At 42.0% G+C, this 24,265-nt stretch overlaps 1 protein-coding gene across 9 annotated transcripts in view; it reads left to right on the top strand.

Moving 5' to 3' along the window:
- Positions 1-24,265, top strand: part of tcf7 (transcription factor 7) — a 75,235-nt gene that overhangs the window by 36,080 nt on the left and 14,890 nt on the right. For all 9 annotated transcript variants that reach the window (XR_014279253.1, XM_082548899.1, XM_082548900.1 and 6 more), the window contains exons 4-5: positions 7,795-7,921; positions 19,685-19,772. Coding sequence is in view for 8 of the 9 variants with exons in the window: in XM_082548899.1 (XP_082405025.1) it covers positions 7,795-7,921; positions 19,685-19,772 (215 nt within the window). In the remaining variant the exon portion in view is untranslated. The remainder of the gene's footprint in view (positions 1-7,794; positions 7,922-19,684; positions 19,773-24,265) is intronic.

Below are 24,265 nucleotides of genomic sequence, written 5' to 3'. Positions count from 1 at the left end.
TCAAGCTCCCATCCTGACACTGAAATCATCGTTTTCATTTATTTCATTTACATTTAGCTTTAAAATTTAATATGCATAGTAATACATATGGACACACATGCGTACAAATATTTCTGTCTGCTGCCTACTGATTCATCCTGGCCACAGCCCAGATGTTCCAGCGGTGTGTGGCAGCAGTGGACGACAGTGTGCAACAGCGTGTGTGTGTGTGTGTACTTGCATGCACTCCACTAGGCGTGTCCATGCTTACATGCATTCATGCATGTATACGAGTATTGATGTGTGTGTGTGTGTGTGTGTGCTCATATGTGTGTGTAATTGGGGAGTGGGCGGGCTTGTTGTGGTGTTGGTGGGGGGTGTTTGGTCCTTTTTTAAACATAGCTGCGTTGTTATGGTTGCCTAGGCTTTGATGTTGCCCAAACCTCCTACTAAGAGGCTCTCATTTTCGGCTCCTGACTCTGGAGAAGGCAATGACTTCCAGATTGGGGGGACCTACAGAGTGCTCGCTACTCAGGATTGACTGCTGGGGTGGGAAGGGTTTTTAGGGGGGGTCAAGAAGGGCAGAGGAGGGTGGCTCGATGGCAGAGGAGAGGGTGCGACAACTGTGCTCCGTAAATGTACTGTGCAGAGCAGATAGAGAAAAGGTACTGACATCAGGTCTGCACGTGATGCTCGCTGAAACACTTGCTGGCAATAAACTGTTTGCAGACTTGTTTTCAAAAAGTAAATAAATAAGTGATCCGGGAGGCATTATATTTAATAATGCGCTGCATGTAACTGTACTGTGTGGAAGGCAGGATTGTCTGCTTGGCTCGAGCAACGACGGAAGAGAGTTGTCAAAACCTGCTGAAGTATTTGATACCGCAAGGAGATTGAATGCGTAAATCAAATGTTAAATATTCTGGAAGCTAAAAACGTGTGTATGTGTGCATCCTCTCTTGTAGATTTGTGTAAATTTCAGTCTCCGTGCAGAAAGTAAGACTTTCTAGCGGTTCGTCAAAATTCTGTCAGCTGTTTCTTTTGCAGAAACACATTAATCATAATCGTGTGCTCAAACACACACAGGCCAGTTTCAGAATTGTTATACATTTCGTATAGCTGCGTGCGTTTTCATGCACGTACATTAATCTCATCTGACAATCAAGTCTGATCTAGGGCAGGACTTTCCATGGGATCAAACAAACACAAATTCTCTGGTCTCTAGTGAGGCACTGCCACCTCATGTTCCCTCTTTCTCATTTTTTTTCTGTCTCTTTTTTTCTGTAGTGCTTCTCTGTTTTGCACTTGCTCTCTGCATGCAGGTGTGGGGAATTTTACCGCGCCTTTACGCTCAGGTTTTTTTTTAATCTCCCCCCCTGCTCCTGTTCACCCATAAACCCAAAGTCATTCGCGTAGTGAGAGCATGTCTGTGCGTCTGGTGCGTGTTATGCTCGAGACGGTCGACCCTGCCCTCTGACCTCTCTGTGCAAAGCTATGTGTCTTTGAAAGTTGGAAAAAAATTCAAATGCACTGCTTAATCAGTGTGAAATGATCATAGGTAACAAAACCTCGGTGTGTTGCTTCTGCATCAAACTGCTGGAGACGGCTTTAGCTTCCACGCAGCATAAATAATCCCGGCTTCTCCTCCAGTTTATTCTCTCATAGCCGGATCGTTCCAAACTAAAACCTCGGTTCTTCAATTTTCACTTTCCTTTTGCTCCATCCAGAGCGACAATGACCCAAATTAAAATGACAAAGGCTTGATTAGTATCAGTATTCCTTAGCCTTCAAGAATTTAGTGGTCATAAACCACAGAAAGTGGAAATGACACTGTAGCATAATATAAAACCGACTGTGAATATAAAGTTTGTCAGTTGTCAGATTTGTATCTGTATCTAGTCAGTAAAATCTCAACTCATTTGATAGCATCATAAGAAAGCTTCTGCACAACAGTTTGATTGCAGCCACTTGAAAGGATCGCATCAGCTCTACTGTCCATACCTTCTATTTAATCATTTATACCTTCTTTTTTCAAATTTCCGCTATGCCAGGGCAAAGGGTGACGGTGAAAGAAAGAGTGAATGAACGTTTTGAAAGTGCAATCTCCATGAAATGTGAGATTAAAGACATTAAATTTAAAAGCACTCTCGAGTGAGAGGAGGCTTTAATTTCCGCTGCAAATATAAAGAGACGGAGCTACTTAGTGTGTCATCCGAAAACTAAAGAATACATTAAAGGAGGGTTTTTTCCCCACTATAAGATCTTCTAAATCAAGGTGTGTGTGTGTGTGTCTGTGCGTTTCTTTGCGCACGTGTGTATGCGAGATGCTTCCGTGTGCGAGGGTCAAGGTGGAGGGCCGTCATTACAAACAAGTGATGTCTGAGATCCCATTAACTCTTGTATTCAGCCGCAGATTTCTGTTCAAATAGAGAGGAGATAAAAGGCAGCAACAATATGCTGATAATTCAAAGGCCTTTCAAGTGAAATGAGACTACAGAGACACTGAGGACCACGTTCACGATTTCCTGACGCACTTAAAAAGGTGGTGCTGTCTAATTGTAATTTTTTAAAGTAATCGCCTCTTTGAAGTATTTAAATCTTTGATGTAATCAACAAATAGGAGCTTTATTATTCAGCGCAGCCGTTCTCGCTGGGGTTCGACACCGAGTTTCTTTTCGTGCACGGCCGGTCGATTGATGTAGTTCACCCGGTTTAACCAGAGCTCCGCCGCTGCAGCAGGAACTCGTGTTTTGTGAGACGTGCGCCAAAACGCATCCCGGCATAGTGACACGGTTACAGGTGGCTCTTGAAACCACAGTAAGAGATTCCTTTTGAGCGTCCTCACACTAAACTGCAGGTTTACCTGCATGTCTCTTTTTAAAAGTAGTGAGTTTAAAAGCGTCGCTGCACACCACAACAAACTCCCATCAGCAGTGAATGCAGATTAAATCAGCAGAAGAGGGGATATGAATGCACAGAGACATAAATGTATGCACAGCTATGCATTTTTAGGTGCACCCACCTGGTCAGTCACCGCAGAAAGAGGGCGTGGCTGACATTGTTTCCCGGCAACACAGATTCTGGGTATCTGATAAGACCACAGACTGGCCTTGAGTTATGATCAGCACTTTATATAGGCGAAAGGGCCCATATGCATGTTATTATCCTATTAAAGAAATAAACTCAGGGTTCAGTTGGCCACAGTTAACTCCCCCCCCCCCCCCCCCCCCCCCCTTCCCTCTGTATTTAATATTGATCTGTACCATAAATTTATAACGCTTGGATGTATCTCAGTCTGAAGTGGTGGGTAACTCAACTGTTGCAAATTAAAGGGTGAATGAACTTTCCCCTCATCTGTTTGTCTGCGCATGCACCGACACATGTGTGTCTATTTCTTTTTTTTTCTTTCTCCAATTTACCAAAAACATAGCTGCAGGTTTACAGTCTCAGAGATGTCTTTTGCGTGTGTGTGTCCCACACATGCATGTACACGCTTGTCTGTTTCAGCAAAGGTAATTATGTGTAAGTTATGTGTGCGTGCGGGGGGTTGGGTTTTTTTTTTTTTTTTTTTTTTTTAAACACAGAGGGGTTGATAATTATGGGTTAAATGAGTGCTCTCAGTCAGCCTCCCTGAGTGTGTGTAAAAAAAGGAAGGCACAGCGAAAGCCACTTCAAGGCCGGCTAATTACCCCAAGGAAGAGAGGAAACATAAATGGACGATTTTGCGGCTATAATGTTACAGCAAAACGGCTAAATCAACCTCAGCACGTGAAACAGAGCCACAGCTACTTTTGAAGGCTCCTAGCAGCCCTGAGCACATGTGTGTATGTGTGCGTGCGCCCCATATGCGAAGGATCTGCCGAGAAGCAGAAGATGTGCGTATGTGTCTGTACGCAAACTGTATGTGAGTGTGATTTGTGTGCAGAAAAGTCACACTTGCTGAGTACTGATGTTATTTAACCTCTGCGTTTCTGTCCCAGGCGGTCTTTTTTCTGTAACGTGAAGAATCATGTAGAGTTTTGTTGGTGCTCATGAACATTCATTGCCTTACTTGTGGTTTTGACTCCTATTACAGGAAAAGTTTTTTTTTAATGTCATGCAACCTTTTTACCAGCTATACCAGTTCTGAAACTTTTTCTAGTTTTCCCCCAACCAAAGGCCTCATCTAACCCTACAGTTCATATCAACCCTTGTGAATAAAAAGGACCCAAATTCAATTTTAGTGAAGAGAGAGAGAAGAAAAAAAAATCAGCATGCTATCTTTGCAAACTCTTGTTTATTTTCCCTGCATCAATCACATTCATTCGACACAGCGCTCCATGTTTTTCCACTAGGTCATCCAGGCAGTAGTTTTACACCCGGTGCAGTTTGAGAACCTCCGCATTCTTATGCCACTCACCGCCGGTGCCAGTTGCATCGTTTGGGGATTTTCCCTGCAAAATGTCAGTGATACTGCTGAATGTGAAGAAAAAATGCAAAAATAAATTGCTTCCTTTTCCTTGGATAGAGTTGTGTGTCGCTCATAAAACGGTGTTGATAACAAGAGACGATTTATGCAAATCAACCACATCAATAACTTCACAGAGAGGCGACATCGAAGAACATTGATCATCTTATTTGAATGCAAAGTTCTGCTGGGAAACCTTGACGTTCATCTGACATGTGGACTCATCATTGTCATTGAAGAAAAGCATTGCCTTACAGCAGAGGGCTTTGTTTAGCTCGACAGGGCGCCCTGCCGCTTCACAAAGCACATTTTTGCAATTTTCTTGGCTGGTTCGTTGTAAGATCTATGACAACGCAGCTTTTCTTCAATGCAAAATATTATTTTCTAAATCAAAAAATTACAGTTTTTTCCAAATTGCAGAAAGTTACCGCTCCCATCTCTCAATGAAACATCTGAAAATAAACACCGAACAAAAGGAACTGCATCAGATTTACAGAACAAAACAAATCTCAGGTACTTACATTGTATTCCAGTATATTTATAACATAACAATCTAACGGGACATTGACCCTTTTCACTTTTTTTGGTCATCTCCATAATTTCCTCATAACTGCTTCAATCCATTGCTCATACCGAGGCTGCTGGCTTGTGGCTGCCTCACAGTACTGAATAGTTTTAGCTTTAGCTAAAGAGGTCGAGGGTGATTTAAGTGTCTGATTAGGTTTGTTGTTACAAATAATTTGCGTGGTGGTTCCCCCTGTGGATTACTTTGGCGAACTTTGCTGTGAGTGAACTTTCTTCGCTCACAGTGAGGAGTTTCCACGCTAATGACATGTGGGCGTGTGACCGTGAGCACACACGTGACTACTTCTCTGCACCGCAGTGCGCGTGTTGCAGACCGGCAAACGGACATAAGGGAGTCTGACCAGCACAAGCCGAGAGTAGCAGGAAAAGACAGAAAGCAAAAAGTTTTGACTCAGCCGTCAGACGCCTCAAATCACGATCTCTTTTAACAACCGGAGGATTCGTCACAGTGCAACCCTCAGCGCAGTCCAGATCTATCCGGTAGTTGGCTGGGGTTTGTAACAGTGTGGCTGATTGGTGTTTCTGGGAATGAAAACGCCATCAAAGCAGCAGAAGGGTCATTAAAAGACAGACGTTTGAGAAAATCTGACCCCAGTGAGTCATAAGAAGTAGAATGCCTTAATGGAGATTTTTAGCATTTAGAAAATGTGGAAAAGAACACAAATTAATAATTTAACTTACATGTGGCCTGCCACATTAAACTAAAAAAACAATTGCTTGCCAGAAGCAATTTTTTGTATCCGCGTCTGTCTGTTTTGTTTCAGAGTTACTTTCTTGTTCCCATCAATGTGAGTTTCCCATCTCTAACTTGAAAGGGCCAATGCAGTCACCTCGTTTGAGCTGATGCAGTGTTAATGTCCAACCTTCACAATACCAGCTGTGCAGACTTCTGTGTTTTCACACATCCATCCTGAGCTGGCGAACTGCAGACAGTCCCCTTTCCGTCTTCGACCCCACGTGATTAACCACATGACATGCAAACCAGCAAGGCGATGCAGCTCCCCTGCCCATCTTCATTGATAAAATACTGGTCTGCCGGGTCATAACCTTAAAACCTACTCAGTGTTTAACGCCTGCTGATTTCATTCTCTTGCCTTTGTTCTCGGCCTCTAAGGTGATGAAAGAGGCTTTTTGTACAATCCTTAAACCACGAGGTTTGTCCTCCGTCTCACTGTTTCTTCAGATCATTATGAATGCAGGTCATATTATCACCACATTTCACCTTCCTACTATGCTACCTGCTCCCCTGCACTTCTTCCCACCCACCATCACCATCAGCAGCCCCATCCTCACACCTCCCCTTCGGCTCTTGAGAACAGAAGCAGCCAGTTTTGTTTTCACGGCATTAAAAAGCGGTGTAGCAGTTTGATCTGAGCTCCGCTGCCGGTCGTGCAGCATACACATGAGGGTCCGTTTCCACACATGTGTGTGCACACGCGTGTGGTCAGTGCGAGTCTTTAAGATGCTGATTGATCGGAAAGGAGCGGTTTAAAGTGTGTGTAAATGTGCAGTGTAGCAGTGTGGAAGCTCTGCCTTTAAGTGATAAGGTGCTCGCTTTGTAACTCAGTGGGGGGTCTAGCCAGCAGCAGCAGATCTGGCCTTCTGCACTGCTGATCTTACACACTTCACACACAGTGTCCAAAATAAAATCGCTTGGAAAACTTCTCTCTCTTTTTTTTTTAATGTTCGTGCCGAGGAAAATTAGTGCCTCTGCAGAGCCTCACATTTACACACATCCACCTGCTCGCAAACACACTGATACTCACACCGAACGGCACTATTTAAACTCCCCAAGAAAACAATACCAGTCCACACAGGGCCTGCTTCAAATGAATGCAGTGAAATTCTGTCCAAGGCTGGCCGCTTAGCTGCTTCCAACTTTGCAAACCGCTGTGACATATCGTATGTCAGCTAGCATGCTGCGAGCATTAGTAATAACTGGATTTCACGTAAGTTATTGAAAGCCATTTGTAAACAGAGACATGAAAGCAAACAAGCTCACACGCAGCCTCACTTGATCATCAAAGACTTATCGATCAAATAGTCCTCCTCCTGCACCTCCTCCTCCGCCTCCCCGCTCCACTGAAAACCAGTGTGAGCGAAGTACGGCCCATCTGTTTTGTTCCAAACCGTGTTTAAAATGTCCAGCTTTCTTCCTTTTCTTTCAGTCTTGGATGAAGTATAAGTGCACGCAAATCCCCCCCAAAATTCGGAGACACTTAACATTTGCATCTTCTTCCATCAGTGAATTATTTAAGAGGAGAACGCAGATTTTTTTTTAAATAATTCTTTTCATGTCTGGTTGCATCTTGTTATTTCTTTTGTAAGCAAATGAACGAAAGGAAAACTCGTGTAATTGCAAAGCTCTTTGATCGTGCTCAGCAGCGTTGGGCCGAACGGCTGATTCTGAATCTTAAAATCTCAAAATGCAGTTTGCAGACATTATTTGTAATTGGAATAATATAGATTCTGTGATCAAATTAAGATACATCTGGTTTTCCTGACTTGATTCCAGACAACTTGATTAGCCAAACTTAAACAAATACTTTTGGGGTTTTTTTTCCTTTTCAATTGGTGTATCTTAGATTGTATCATCCTGGGTCTCTTTTATGTCTGTCACATACAAAAGTCTTTATTTTTGCTCGGAAAATGTGAATTGTGCAAAATGTTCTAACATAAGGCAAAAGCAGTTTTTTGTACTTCTCAGGCTTCTTGAAGGATATTCAAAGCTCTTCTTTTATCTGAATTAATTTGTGTTGTTGTTGTTGTCGTCTCATCAACAGTCTAACAAAGTCTCGGTGGTACAGCAGTCTCACGGGATGCACCCGCTGACCTCCCTCCTGCCCTACAGCAACGATCACTTCAGCCCGAGTTCTCCTCACCTGCCCACAGACATGAGCCAGAAGACAGGTGAGAGCACACGTAGACACCTAGTATAGAAACATTGTGCACATACTGTTAGTGGAGGCTTGCACATGCAGACGCAGCTAAACAGGCGTAGTTTTGGAGCTCAGTTAGATTTAAAAAGTCTCTCTACACAAGTGCAAGTAAACACAGACGTTCCTGGGACATCTGCCGAATAGTCGCTGAAACCTCGGTCCGCATACACACTGTTTGTGCTGTTGACACATCATTTGTCACATCTGTGCAGATGCACCACACACACGTTTGTCACTTCACCAGAAGCACACACGAGAAATGTAATATTACAAATTTAATGCAGTAATATTTTTGCGCACTCCCTCTTTCATATGCACGCACACAGTATTTCTTTTTTGGCTCCCCCACCTCGCCTGGAACATGGACACACATAGAAAGACACAGGCACGCACTCTGTGTGTGAAGTGGCAGCATCAGCTCCGTCAGCCTGTGGCGGTCTCATGGCTTCTCTGAAGTGGCCTGCTCTTCTGAAGGGACAGCCAGCCACACACACACACACACACACTCACACAAAAAGATGGAAACAATTAGGGTGACAATCGCACAAACCATTGCAGCAGCGCACACAAGGTTCTCCTTAGCAAGCACTACACATACAAACACACACTCTCCTCTGTTTGGAAGGCACAAACAAACACACCCTGGCATTTAAAACACTATCGGGTTTTGGACCTGCCTGTGGCAGGGCCTGAAGGGTGGCACAGTGGGTTTGTGCAGCATTTCGCTTTAGTGCGAGATGTCACAACTACCGACCACGTTTGCTGAACGTGTTCCCCAGAAGATGGCTCATCAAGCTCCTCAAAAGTATGCAGGTTACTGGTGATTTCCTTTTTATTTTAAACACGCTATGTGGATTAACGAGTTTATGCAATTGCAATGCTTTTTGTTCTTGTGCAACCTCGCTGGAACGGTGAATACTCTTGTTAAAAATAGCCAAAGCTTAAATAAGGTCCATGTGAGCTAAGCACTCTTATTACTCCTGTTAACGCTCATTTTTTTAAATAAAAAATTGCCTCTGCATGAAATCAGTGATTGGTGATTTCATGGATGAAGACTCCAGAAACCTGCCGTTCAGGCCTTTAGCCAATCAGAAGAAAGTTGTCTTAAAACAGCTTGTTTCTGACACAGTGAGAACTGATGCACCAAGGGCAAACATTAAGATAAATAAGCATTATTCTGACCCTCGAATCATGCAAAGCTACTCTGCAGTGCTCTTTAACCTTACAAAGGGAGAGGAGGAGAAATGCAGAGTTCTCACACATGGTGGCTGACTAAAGTCGTGAGCATGTATGTCAGTGGGGGAAACTTACAGAGAAATGAAACTATAAGAAAATTTATTTAGTTATTATTTGATGTAATTCTGTGGTTTCTTGGTAAAGTGTGAGTACCGCTGGAGATAGAAGTTTCAGCTCACAGTAACAACCAGACGCTCATATGAAAACGCGCCTGTGAACGAGGGGTGTGAAGAAACCTAAATATTTCTTTTTGTTTGTCGTGTTTGTGTTAATGATCCCCTGTGAACAAAGTAAGACAAAAATTATAATGGTGACATGTGCAGAACACAGCAAAAGGTGCTAAAAAAAAGATCGACATGCAGTGTAGCTATCCCACGGTTCAAAGAAGTTACAGTTTAATGCTGCTGAGAGCCTTAAAATTGTCGTCCTGATGTGGAGATATGAAATCCAGTGGTCTTCAAGCGCTGCCTGGTTTTTCCTCAGGAAATCATTTATAAACTCTCTGAAGTTTACAGAGTCTGTGCGAGATTCATTGAAGGATTTTGTCCTCTGTGGTGACGTCCAAGAGAGAACAGGAAAGAGGAGGAAACAGGCTGAGAGCGAGAGACGAGAGTGAAGAACAGACTGGAAAAAACACCACAGAGAACAAAAGTCTTTTATCGGCTCTGATTAGGTGTGAGACAGCGCGAGACCTCGGGCGATCTCCTGCCTGTTCCGTCTGGAAATCCCCCTTTTTCCTCCAAACACACTCCCGCTTGTCTGGCTTAGAGAGTCTGTGTGTCTTTGTGTGTGTGTGTGTCTAACACAGTGACTCAGCCCGTAATGACAGACTGAGCCACCTGTTTGTTGCTTACACACACACAAACACACGCTAACACCTGGCTGCCACATCTAACCTTTCTCAGACCATCTCACCTGAATTATTTTGGCTACGCTTCCACAGAGGAACACCGTGGTGCATGCATACGCACGCCACCTTACCTCACTTCTTTTTTTGTCTGTCAGCTGATCACAGGTTCGGGGGTTACCTCACCAGTGATGTCAGTGATTGGTGCACCTTTCTTCCTCTTTGCGCGTTGCTTAAAGGGGAAATAAAGGGACCTGAGCTATTTCTTTGGTTTTAGTGCTTGGTCTCTGGAGGCTTTTTTGGCCTTTGACCCTTCATCTTTACACGTGTCTGTTAAGCCTACATTGCAGACACGGACAGCTGGCACGCCCCAGGAGTCAATCCTGTTATTCTAGGTGTTTGTGTAGTTGGTAAATGTTAAAGCAAATTCTTCCCAACAAGTCTGCGCAGTCACAAAAAGCAGGAACACACATTGATGTATACTCGAATCCTCCCACTAACCGCCTGATAACATTTACCTAAGCAGTCCCAAGTGGACTTGCACAGCAAAAGTTTAACCCATGCTTAAGTAATTTAATCACAAAGTGCTACTTGCTATGTACAGATGTTTGCTTTCCCCTTGAGTTTTATCATTGAAGTTGACACGAGGAGGATAGCAGTGTGCCAGAATCTGTCGTTTTTCTAAAGAATACGTTTTGGCAAAATCCATTTCCTTTCTAATATCTCGACAGCTAAAGTTACCCGCATCAATCTGGTGGAGGATTTCGTGACACTAGCACTGTAACGGAAGTATCAGATTGCAAACTTTTCTCAAGTTGACTCCTATAATCTTGGTCACCTGTGCTCGGTTTGTGTCAGACACAAACATGATTCATGCTTTGGACTGTCAACATGGTATCCTCACCTCAGTTCAATCATCAGTCCAGTCATTCCAATATTTAAAATCACAGCTGATGGAGGAAAATAACACCAGCCTCGACGAGGGGGAAATAATGCATTGATTTTCATGCTGTGGCTGCTTTTGGAGTTTCTGTTTTCTGGGTGAAAAAGCGTTAGGGATGGGGTTACCTGCCACCCAGGTAAGTTTGTAGCATGTTTAATAGAGTATAAAATCCCGGCCTTCAACGTGTGCTAGTATGTGGGGGTCCATTTGGGTCGGGCTGACATAAATTTGAAAGTGAGGCTTCATGCGAACTTCCCCGTATTGGTCCGGTTTGAGACTACGCTACAAGGGCAGCAACTGTGCATGCATTCTCCAAGCACACACCAGCGAACGCAACTCTAAGTCCTCTGTGTGTCTACAGTGCTGCATATAGCTCCTCTGTAACAAAGCCTTGCATTACATGGAAATCTTTATTGATAAATCAGAGGTGAAACACATTAGTCCACTCAATAGCCTGAAATCAGCTGAGAAACTGGCTAAAAAGTGTCCTGCGGCGAGGCTGCATGTTGTCTTTGTGTTTACCCATGTATTTCTGGAGAGTTTATGCAAAAACACACTTGTGCCTGACTGCTTATCCCCTGTGAAATTGTTTTATTGGCATCACAGAACGTGCAGGCCCACAGCAAAACCTCAGTAATATAAAACAGGTAGCCGATAAGATAAGACGTATATTATCTATCCTGAAGGCTGGAAAGCTTCTGTGCTACAGCAGCCAAACCACTGAAATAGCTTAAATGAAAATGACACAGCTCAGTAAATAATATACAATAAGACATTAAGATGAAAATTACACAAAAGAGAGAGAAGCTCAGTTAAACAACGAGGTCATTTATACAAAACTCTGTTTATGTTTTTTTTATTTTGCTTTTAGTTGAACAATTAACAAATTATGGTTACAAATTTCCTCTGGATTTCTTGACCTTAAGATGACTTTGCTTACTCTCCAGGCTTCTGATTGTTATTGCGTCATCTGCATCACTTCGAGTAAAAGGTCAGGAAGGAAAGAGCTGTGATTACAGTTTTTTTAAATTTATTTAATCAATCACCTACTTTGAATCTTTCTTGTGGCCTTGGGCCTTTCTTCAGAAGCACCGCACCATCGACGTGTGAAAGTTCATCTTTCCTGTTGTTGTTCTGCTCTTTGTGACATCATTAGAGGCAATAAGAAATTCCCGTGAGTGGACGTCAATGTTAATGACAAACATCACAATACTTGTGGGTTTATTTCTGTTTTGTTTTTGTTTTTTTGAAACAGTTAAAGATATAAATGTTCTTTTTTTAATATCCTTTATTGTACACAGAGCCTACATCTGTCATTTATTCTCACCACACAGTTTACTTCCTCTGTTATTTCCATCACCACCCACTGTCTGTTATTCACTGCTGCCTAAATACGGAGTTGCCTTACCTTTAGCTATATTTCAACTTTACAACCCCCTTAATTTTCCCGTTAATTTCCCCTAAAGTAATGCACATGTTGCATCATCTTTCTCATAGCATGTTTCACTTCTTTTATTCAGTGTATTAAAATTGGCCGTTAAAGTTGTCAGCAGAAAACTTAGCGCGGGGGAAATACTTACTTGATCCCCTGCTGAATTTCTAAGTTTGCTCACTCACAAAGAAATGATCGATGTCTAATTTATTTTATGGTAATTCCATTTTGATGAAGAGAGACAGAATATCAATCAAAAATAAATTTAAAAAACATAAAAGTTATAAATTGATTTGTATGTCAGTGACTGAAATATGTATTTAAGCCCCTACAACCCAGACACAATTCTGGCTTCTACTGACTGCCTGTGTGGCCCAGTGGAAAACATATTACAATCATTTGATCAGTCATCAATTACAGAAAGCATAAAGCGCTTTTTTAAAATACAGAATCAATTTCTCCCATTCTAATCTCTCCACCATCATGTCCAAGACCAAAGAGCTGTCAGAGGAAGTCAGGGACAAGACTGTAGCCCTGCCCTGTAGACCTTGGTGAGAAGGTGACACCTGTTGGTGTGATTATTCAGAAATGGAAAGAAATATAAAATGACTATCAATCACTCTCAATCAGGGGCTGCATTGCAGGATCTTGCTTCATAGGGTGAGGATGATCATGAGAAATAGATCACGAGAAACTGGCCATCTGCCCCGACCCTCAGCTGATTGGGACAGAAGTAGACCTCAAAATCAAGATGTTTGGAGGGAGAGAAATGCTGAGTATGACCCACAAAACATCATCAGCACAGTCAAGCATGGAAGTGGAATCATTATGATTTTTCCTGCTAAGGGTACAGAATGACTTCACTGCATTTAGGGGCCAATTAATGTGCCAGGTACTGTAAAATCTCCTTCCCTTAGCCAGAATTCTGGAGTTGGGTCATGGATCGGTCTTCCAGCATGATAATGACCCAAACATATCGCTAAGGCAACAAAGAAGTGGCCTACCCATTCTCCAGACATCTGTCCCTGACATGTGTGCAAACCCGGTGACCAACTAAAAGAAATGTTTTACCGCCGTGGTTCCAACAATGGTTTTCTCCACCATGTTTTGCTTATTTCAAACACTTATTTCACTCAATGACATGCAAATCAATTTATAACATTTTTGTGATGTGTTTTGGTTAATATTCCGTCTGTCTCCATTAAAATGAAACTATCATGAAACAGTTTTCGGAAGTGAACAAACTTGGATATTCAGCAGAGGATCAAGTAAACATTTCCTCCACTGTAAAACTTCAACCCAGTGAATATTTATGAAGTATTTAGAGAAATTTCAGTGACAGAAAGATTCGTTAATCCTAGTTTTAAATTTAGGTGCTGCACAGTCACAGACACTGTCATACCTAAGCCCCACTTTACGTCACCGAGAGACTTAAAATTAGAAGCTGCAGTGGCAATGACAGGAATGGAAGGATAACCAAAGAGCTTGTTAACAACACTGTGTTTTACTCCTGTTTTTTTGCCACCCAAAGTGATAAACTTTAAACAGTCTTGTAATTATCTAACACATTTATTTGTCTGACAGATGAAACAATCATAATGAAAAGGCTTTTTTTAAAAGCAAAAATCATGGACTTTAACTAATTTTCACATTTAGAAAAAAGGCCTGGAACTTCAAACTTTTATACATCTAATTCACGTTAAGCCACTTTAAGCTTCAATGTCTTACCAATAATCCATCATTCGTGTAGCACCTTCCAAGCTCAAAAATACAGGTGAAAGTGTTTTACAACCTGAAAAGGAAAGCAGGAAATTTCACTGTCAGTAAATCCAGGAGATTCGAACGCTGCAGTGACCTTTCTGCCGGGTTGTGTTTGACATAGTGTGACCCAGCTGGTCGGCTTAGTAAATTCAGTCATTTCTCCAGTCAAGCGTAACACCGCGTGTGATTCAAAAGTGGAACATTCCCTTTAGATTGGGCAACATCTCGATTCAGATATGACTGTTTGTAAGTAAAAATTGTATTTATAGCACGTTTGAAGACAAATATTACAAAGTGCTAAACGACAAAAATGGTCAAAAAAGTAAATGAATAATAAGGACAAAAAGTTACGAAGGGCAAGTTTAAAAAGATGACTTTTGAGTCCACAAATCTTAAGCTGAGTGGGAGCGACGTACAGAGTCTCTAGTAGTCCACAAAACCTTAAGGACCTTCTGTGGATGCAGGGAGGTAAAAACCAGACTCTGAAGCAGCTGAATTAGCAACAGTGTTAAATGAGAGTACCTAAGGTTCAAATTCGACTCGAGGTTTTATTGAGACAAGTGAACAAGGAATTACAGTAAAGACGCGATGATGACATAAAGACACAAACAACAACTTCTAGACCGTGATACTGTAGGACTGAACCTGGCAATGTTTCTCAAGTGGGGGGAAAAAAGGAAGACAATATTTGCCCAGACAATAGATTATAAAATACAGAGAAGTGAAACATGCCTGCTTACCATCACCCTGCCATGTGATTAACACTTACTGTATGCTATTGTATGTATTACTGTAAATCGGAAGGGGAGTGCATGTGTGTGTGAGACAATCTGTTGTCATATAGTAAGCTTTGATTACTTCAGGAGTGCCAAACGTGAAATAGCTGACGAGGCTGGAAATCAACTTTTTATTTATTTATGTTTATTTGCAACAAATGAATAGTTGTTAACACAAATTTATTTAATCGTATTTTTTAAATAGTGATTATAGTTCCAAGCTTACCGGAGTAATTGAGACATAAACATCTCAGATCAAGAAGGTTCCTGGTTTGAATCCCGGCTGAATCCCATGTGGAGCTTACATGTTCACCCTGTGCCTGCCTGGGTTTCTTCCCACAGCCCAACATTGCATGCAGGGTAACAGGTGATTAAACCGGCTGTGAATGTGAGGTAGATGACGTTATTGAAGTGTTTAGAATAAAGTGCTGCATGAATGTGGGATTAAAATGCCTATATTAATGCAAGTAAATTTAATTATATTACAGTCACATCAGTTTAAAGTGCTGGCTATTAACTATTTGAGGCTCTTTAACCTGTAGTGCTTTTCTTCATTAAGCGATCGCCTTATTTTGAAAAGAAACGAGTCGCTGTGCGAGAGAGACGCAGTGAAAAGAGTGTAAAGGCGAATGAGCGCAAGAGTTAAAATAATAGAGTTAAATTGGGGTAAAAATGCAAAACGTTAAATAATTTTAAATTGGGTCATCGGAGCCTGTTTGTGCTAGCTGTTACATTTTTTTGAATTGGAAGCGAGAGTGTGAGTCACCCTGCTTAAAAGGAGAAACTGTGTATCGACGATGAATAATAAGAAAAAAAATAAGAGTCATATTCGACAATCTGTAGTTTTACACTGTAAAAAACTGACTTTTACTATTACTGCAGCTTTTGATGTTTGCGCTTAAAAAAAGGAAAGAAAGAAACAGTTCCAGTACTTGTGTAAAATTTGTCAGCACTTATTACTGCCCTTACTGTAACAAAACTCTGCACAGTTTCTTCTGGTCTTTGGGCTCTTTTATGTACACCACACTGGCTGATTGTCAAGTCATTTAATGGCTCAGATGCTGCATCGCTTTCACTCTCAGTGGTTATAACCACCGCGGCACATTATCAGTGCAGGAATACTATTTTCAGCTTCTCGACTCTCAGTTTAACATGCACACGTTCTAATACTGAGCTCACACGCAGCCACTTTGACTCAAATGGTTCCTCTTTGAAGTGTTTCCCGAGACGCCAACATGGAGACCGTGAGATAGTTGCTGTAGTTGTTATTAGACGGCCGCGCTAAAAGGGGCATTCCAAAGAAAACTGCCCCATTACTGCTGCTAATTTTCCCCTTCAGGTTTCCCAACAGCAGACAAACTGATAGCAAGGGCAAAAAGGTGACTTACAGAAACCATGATCAAGTTTCCTTCGCATTAAGGTGTGAAGATTAACTGCTAAAATAAAAACTTGTGTGCAGTTCGCATGTAGGATTTCGACTTTGATGTTTGCCATACAGTCATTTTAGGGAAAATGGGTAATTTCGAAAAAGGATGTTAAGTTTCAATATCACAAGAAGTATTAGCATCTGCTGTTGTTATTACTGCCGATCACGTGTTTTCAGAACATTTGCGCTCGAAGGGGTTAACTTGGCAGTCTGACACTCTCATCAGATTAACCATCTTTAAGTTAACCGTGTTGACAGTGAAACTCACATGAGGGCACATTCAGATTGTCACTAACAAAGAGACAAAATGGCCCATGTTGGTGATGCTGGTGAGGCTGTGCAATTGTTCTTCTGAGGCAGCAAATGTTTCTTAACACGGTGCTGCAAGCTGCATGCTCCAAGGTGTGTGCGTGTGGAGTCCTGGATAATTTCATTTGTCGCCACCGGATGTAATTATTTCAGCCACTACTTCTGAGAAATGTCAGTTTGGCATGGCAGATGCCTACAAAACACTACAATACCCATGAGCCTCAGTCGCTGTTGCCTCAGAGAGGAAATGGTAGAGATATGAAAAGGCTTTCATGCTGCAGTTGAAAATAAAACACAGTGTGATGGTGTTCTCAGTTGTCTAGCAGTTTAGCATACATACAAGTACCTGTAGGAGGGTTTTTTCATGTTTAACTTCTGTTTCAGAGTTTTTATGTACGCAGATGTGTACTGTACCTTCACCTTTTTAGCACAGCAGCAGACATTTCTGACACATTTCTTAATCTCGCAGGGTTTCAGTTACATCTAAAGTAGTCGCAATGACTCACCTATGTGTGTGTATGGGAAAAAATGCCACTTTGTAACTTTATACCCTTGTTAAGATAGCACATACTTCATTTATCATGTAATTCGTGTGTTTATAGCAGCCAAACCTTTCAACACAAACTACAACAAAATATTAAAGTGGAAAAAAGAAAGTGCGTGCTTACTATTTCCATAGGATTTTAGGGGGTACGTAGCAGCCAGGCACTGCTAATCAAATCCATTTCATCAATCATTAATCGTGAGCCAGTGTCAGCATCTCTGTAACAGCGGTTTTGATAGTTTGCTCCTCTGCAGGAATGTCACAAGACTGTGCAATGCTCAGAAAAACTGTAGAAATGCAAGAGCTACATTTCAGACTCTAGAGGCTGTTAAATGTTAAAGTTCATGACCGTACAATTAGAAGAAGACTGAATAAGTATGGCTTGTTTGGATGTGTTGCCAGAAAAAAGAACATGGCAGCATGGCTTAGGTTGAATCGGCGATGAACTCCTCTGTAGAGTCAAATGTGAGGCCGTCTGTCTGACAGCTGGAACTGGGCCAAAACTCGATCATTCAACGGGACAATAATCCCAAGGAATCGAGGTGTTGCAACGGCCCAGTCAAAGTCCAGACCTCAGCCTGATTGAAATGCTGTGGCAAGATTTCAGGAGAACTGTGCATAAGTGAATGCTTCCAAACCTCAAATAATGATGACTAAACAAATATCTCAGCAAGGTAAAAAGAACACAAGCTACAGCAAAAAAAAAGAGAGAGAGAGTAAAAGTAAAAATAAGTTATTTAACTAAAATATATATTAATATTATCTTTAAGTACATCAAATCTGAATGTGATACAGTAAAATTCATGTAGTTTCATGTAGTGGAACAGTGTAAAAACTATAAAGCATAATAAAAGAGAGTAAAAAAATTGTATTAAAGGTAGAAAAACAGCAAAACAAGCAGAGTAACACGTAAGTGGCACCCAAAATCTACTTGTACTTGTTGTCTCGGATGACACAAATTGTTGCAAAATGATACAGCACTTTGCCACGCAACAAAAAGTCCCCCCTTCCACCCCCCGACCCTTGTTTTGCTGCCTTTGGTTGTGCGACTGTTATTGTGGCACAGCAGTTTTTCGTCAGTACGAGCACACTCTGAATGTAAGCCTGATGTTTCCAATAAATGGAATTTACCCCTCATCAAAAACTTCTATATGTTGAACAATCTCTGAAGGGAAGTGGCTGCAGCAGCCCAAAAGTCCCTTCTTCTTCTTGATATACATACAAAGCGGCGTACTGAGCGCGCTCTGTGGCTACTTTGGCTGGTCAGCTAATCATTACTGTACTGCTGCGAACCAGTTTGAGTCAAGCACCCGCTGCAGCATTTTTAGATATTCTCTGTGAGTGAAGCTTAACAAGTTTAACTAAATACTCAACTGCTTACTTACACTTCATCGTGCACGCAGGGTGAAGTTTGTTCACACAAGCTGCATGAATAAAACTGTGAATGACATTATTTAAAAAGAAGCAAGAACAGAGAGAGACCGATGAAGGCTTGCAACTTGAAAACGTCGCCATTAAATACTCAAAAGGTGTGCAGGGGAGGGGAGGATGACAAGGAATGAAGGTGTAATGATGAGGGAAAAAGGATGAAAGGGGTCTTTAATGAAAGAGGGTGAGACGCGAAGGATGGGAAACAGAGAGGCAAAAGGGTCAAGATGGGGTGAGAAGCAGGGCAGAGACGAGCAATAAGAGGAACCCGGACAGTGGGAGGGTGGAGGGCACCAGGGGAGGGATGAGGGACAAGAGGAGAAGGGAGGAAGGGCGTGGTGGGACAGACAGAGGAATGGGAGGAAGGGTTGAGTGGTGAGACAGGTCGACTGACTCAGTCTCGTTCCTGTCATCCAGATTTATAGCGGCTCGGGGTCCCGAAACAGGCCCGGAGCCGCGGCCAAATTACAGTCATCTAGAGCATTCCTCTGCTGCAAACACAGGTTAGCAGCCGGGCCGCGCTAAGTGCTAGGTGCTGCCTGTTGACAAATGACTTCCTTTGAAGGGCACAAAGAGAGAGAGAGAAAGAGAGAGACTGGATATTTTCTGTGTGAGGGCACAGAGTCAAGCAGTCTGTGTTTCTTTTGTTCGAAAACATTTTTGCTAAAAGTAGAGACAAAGAGTGTTTGTTTGGATGCTCGTCTGGGTGTGCGTCTGCCCGTGTCGTTGTGGGTTTTTAAAATGTGGCCGCTTTTACGACAGACCCCGACTTGTGTGGAATAAACCAGTGAAACCGACTGGCATCATTGGTTTCTAGTGGAAGACACAAACACACACACACACACACACAGAAAGACAGAGTATGCCACAGTGACCGAGAATATGTGAGTCAGTGTGTTAACGTGTTTAATGGCAGGTTCCTATGCTGCTTACACTGCTAAACCCATCAGACCTGTGGGCTGGGGATGTTCAAACACTGAGAAAACCCTGATTACAATGATGTTAATGTGTGTGTGTCTGTGTGTCCTCCAGGCGTTCACAGGCATCAGTCCCAGGACCTCTCAGGATATTACTCCCTCCCTCCTGGTGGCGTCAGCCAGATCACTCCCTCGATGAGTTGGTGAGTCAAATTAGCCCCTTTCTTAAATCAGATGGGCGATACGTACCTTTGCAACCTTCACCAGTCTGATAAAGGGATGTCATTCAGGTGCTCACATCAAAGTTCAGACACAGCACAGACTTTCTCTCTGTCTCTCCTTGGTATTCACACCATTTGTTGTACTTGTGCTTCAGTGCTGTGAGGCATTCACATTCTTGACATCTCTCTTATAGATGAGGAAATAGTGAAAATGCAAGAAATAGTAATTGAGAAAAGTCCTCATCTCGCTGCAGCTGATTTAAGATGTAAGGTCGTGGTGTGCGTGTTATCGATATTTGCGTCCCTCTTCCAAACAGTCGTGTTTTATAGCGAGCTGGGCAATTCAGGGACACATGATAGAGATTTACAGCTGTAATCTTGTGCGTGCCTGTCTGCTAATGCGACTGCGTTCAGTTCAGACTTGTGTTATGTTCTGTAAACGTTACCAGGTCTGACTTGGTAAAATTGCTGCTGTGGCTATTATGGAAAAGTGACCAGATGTTGAAGCCCTGCACTGGAAAAGAAGTGCATGTCTGGCTGTCTGCACAGGACTTTAGATCATTTGTGTCATTCCTAACTAAAAGTGGGACAAAACAATGCCCTACCCTCTGAATCCAATGGGGTTTTTTCATGTTTTCTATGCTTTGGTGATGTCTGATGGACATTTTTCAGTATTTTCCAGCGTCCTATAAACCTAAAGGGGTGTCAAACCCATTTTACATTGGGTCCCACTTTGATCATAAGTGGGACTGACCAGTGAAACTCATCTTTTTGTCAGTGTAAAGAAGTTTAACTGCACATTTAATCCCTGACATAGTATAAGAAAAAGAAGTGCAGTTTCAACAGTACAGCTCAGTTTTTCTACAGGATAAAGACATGTGGCTTTGGGTTTCAATTGTAAGAATTGCATGTGTAAAATTACAGAAATTACTGAAAGAATATCTTTTTTTCTTCTCTTTTTTAAACTATGAACTCACTGTAAAAGTCATACATTTCTATAGTATACAGTAAAAAAATATGAACTTTCTGGTAGTTATTTGTTTATCTATTACTTATTTTCTTCTGCGAAGAATAAATAGCCATGGAGAAGCCATACAACTAATGAAAACACAGTTAAATATCTAAACAAAATGTTGCATTTTCCAAAGCCATCCAGTGGGCCAAATTGGAGTCTTTGGCAGGCCGATTCTAGACCCTGGGCCTTATGTTTGGCAGCCTGCTATAGACTAAAATTGTCAAAGAGAAATATCGAAAAGAATTATTAGTTGAAGCCACAAATTAAAGCTACACTGTACTTTGCTCCAGCATAGTAATCATAGTAAACTGCATATCTTTTGTGTTTTAAAATGTTGGTCAGAAATATCAAAGATATGTGAATGTCGTCTTTATAGTTTATGCTTCATAATCCAATCAGTGGTGTTCTTCTGGACCAGGTTTCCCATCACAAACTTGTAACTAACCCTTAACCCCACCAATGTTCCTCTTTCAGCCTGATTAAAGGAGCCGCAGTGGCCTCCAAACTGTTATCCCCGTTTTTTCCCAAACACTGTTATCATTTCATTGACCTATGCCGATGTGCATACATCACAGGTTCATCTGGTGTCAGCTCAGATAACCCGTTGTCATGGAAGCCACAGCCTTTGATCCTGTTTGTTGAGGACTTCGACCCGTGGCCTCTGGTTAAAACATAATGAGTGTCGACAGCTGCAAATTTTAAATGAAAGGTCAATCAAAGTAATGGTGATTGGCCTCAAGAAAGTCCTCTGCGGCACATTTTCTCTATATATAAAGAAGCGTTTTGTGGTCTTTAAACTGAAGGATGTTTCTATGAAACACGTCTTTAAAGATGTCCTGATGACTGCAAACATCACAATCGGGTGGGTTCAAAGATTTCCAAACAATGAAGAAAATGTTGGTTTTGGAGTTGTAGCCACTGCACTGTGTTTCTAGTGATAGAATTCCTTAAGTCTGTTTCTCATGGGCTCGGCGTGCAAAAAGCGGCGATGCAGAAAGCTACGCTGGACACCTAAAACGGGCACATCTGTTCCATATTCAGTCATCCAGGTTTCCATCCATTCAGAGCTGATTGTGAGCCTCCAATGTCATGCTGGTTGATTGTGAACTTATAATGTCAAACGTCCCATTGATTTATGGATCAACACAAATCCATTTATTCCAACCTACAGCATCTGTGCCTGGACAAATCCCCTCTCAGAATAGTTAAAGGCTTACATCAAATGTCATGGAGATTTGGGATGAAAGCTTAAAAAGTTTTTGTGGGCATTAGCTTACATGTGTGTGTGTTTATTTTTTTTTCTTTGTGTTTTCTTTATTTTGTGTGCTTCTGTAGGACAAGCTGCATGTCCCTAGACATTTCTCAAGTCTGTGATTTCCGGGGTTTTTTATCTTTTTCAGACAAGAGCTCTTCATCATGGACTTTCACAAGTATTACTAACAGTTAATCTCCTTTAACCCAGATTATCTGCTTTGTTTTGGCCCCTTATAGTGTGCTTCTTTGTGGAAGGAGGAGGCGGGAATAACATGGAGAATGAGCAGTTAAATGTCAAACTGTTGTTTTCTGTTCTTTCTCTCTTTTTGTCTTTAAGTCCGTCCCTCCACGACCACCTCCAACCGTCCCTTTAGCCTGCTGGCTGGTTAAATCCATTACATCAGGAATTATAAAAGCTTTTACCTCCTGCTGACCAAAGAGTCTTGCTTTAAGCGATGCAGACATTTAAAATCAAAATTGTAAGCTGTTATCAGAGAACAGAAAAATAACAAATAAAAGAATATGAAGAACATGACTAATAACCTTATTTTCTATCAATGAGCAGCTTAAATCACAAGTATGGAGGTCTGGTTGATGATTGAATGTCATGTGACCAATTCTAACTCTGTTAATCCAAAACAATTATACTGTACTTACCGACCCTTTGAGAAAGCACCTGAAGTCTTTTTGAGGGTCTTGGCATCAGAGCAGTTGCGGTTTCTTTTGGAGATAAAGCATCAAACTCTCTTCTTGTAGGGACAAATGAAGGTCCACAGGAGGCGTGGGCAATTAGATTAATATTGTATTCATTTAAAAGTTCAAGATTGAATCTTGGGAGTCTACTAAAATGGGTTTAGATGCGTTAATGTTGAAGAAAAAACATGAAAAAAACAAACTGCGCCCGCTTGAAACACTGTTTTAGATCTTTGTTCTTTAAGGCTTCCCTTTTTAAAAGCCTAGTGTGCACTGGCTGGTCAGCTGACCTGGCAAAAGTGAGTGTATTAGTTGCATACCATAGCTGTTCAAGTGTAGACTCAGCTCTTTAAGAGCTGTAGGCTAACAACCCCCCCGGCCCCCTGCAGAGGTTAATACGTCACACATTGGTTTCATGCATTGACATTGTTTCCAAAACCAACCCCATCGTGACCATTTATTCCTCCACCAAGGCGGAGACCAAGTAGCTGTCAGCGAGATCGCATTAAAAAGCAACTACTAAGCCGGATTTTATTAAAGTTAATGGAGAGGTGGTGAGTGGGCAAAGGAATAACTGAGTACATTTTGCAGCAGCTCCAGATCAATTTCTATCAAACTGTAGAAGTGGGTATTAACTTGAGTATGCCTCAAGTTTTTAACAGGTTTACAGTCAGATGATTCCTAACAAGCAGTTGAGCTTTTTTTCCTCTGTGGTTGCAAGGACAATGCAATCAAAAATAAAAGTCATGTGCTTGTTCCTGGGTTCTTCAGGTGCAGGTTGGGAGGCAGCTGCTCATTGTTTTGACTGCCAGCATGTTGAAGGAGCTGTTAGGGCTAGGTGTGAACTATGCAAGCTTGTTACATAGTGATGTAAATAAGTCACGAGAAAAGCCTGTACTACAAACAAGGAGCTTCGGGTGGCGCAGCAGCAGTGCTTTCTGTGGCCTCCTAACTTTGCAGAACACAAGGAGCTATAGAGCACACTAAACAAAGGGGGGAAACCCTAATGCATAACATGGGAACTTGATTTATTTTAGTGGCTATGGATTAAAGAGGATTGGACTGACTAGTGGACTGTTTGACTCATTAGATTCAGCGATATGAAGGAAAAAAGAAAGAAAAGTGGATGGGCCATTTAGTTTGAACCGCTTTTGTCTAAACTGTGTCGTAGCGTGGCCTCAGCTGAAACAGGGTTACAGCCGGAGCTGAGGCCACTAATCTCCGGATCTCGTCCCAGTTTAGGGTTTCTGCTGCTGGGCTTTTCTGAATGTAAAAAACCTCTGGAGAACAGATACAGCTGAAACAAAGAGGAAGAGATTAAAAGGAGATAGCAGAGTGTGATGATAATGATGATGATTGCAAAGGTGGTGTAAATGGTAGATGTGGAGCAAGCGAGCGTGTGCTGACATTCACAAACACCAGGATGAGTCAGTCGAAGGGGAGGATGGTTGCATTTGCTCTCTGGAGGTAGGTTTTTTTTTTTGGGAGGGGAGGGGGGGGGGGGGTTTTCTAC

The sequence above is a fragment of the Aulonocara stuartgranti genome (assembly GCF_965226115.1).
Source record: "Aulonocara stuartgranti genome assembly, chromosome: 10".
Taxonomy (NCBI): Eukaryota; Metazoa; Chordata; class Actinopteri; order Cichliformes; family Cichlidae; genus Aulonocara; species Aulonocara stuartgranti.
This window is presented reverse-complemented; position numbering and strand designations above follow the sequence as displayed.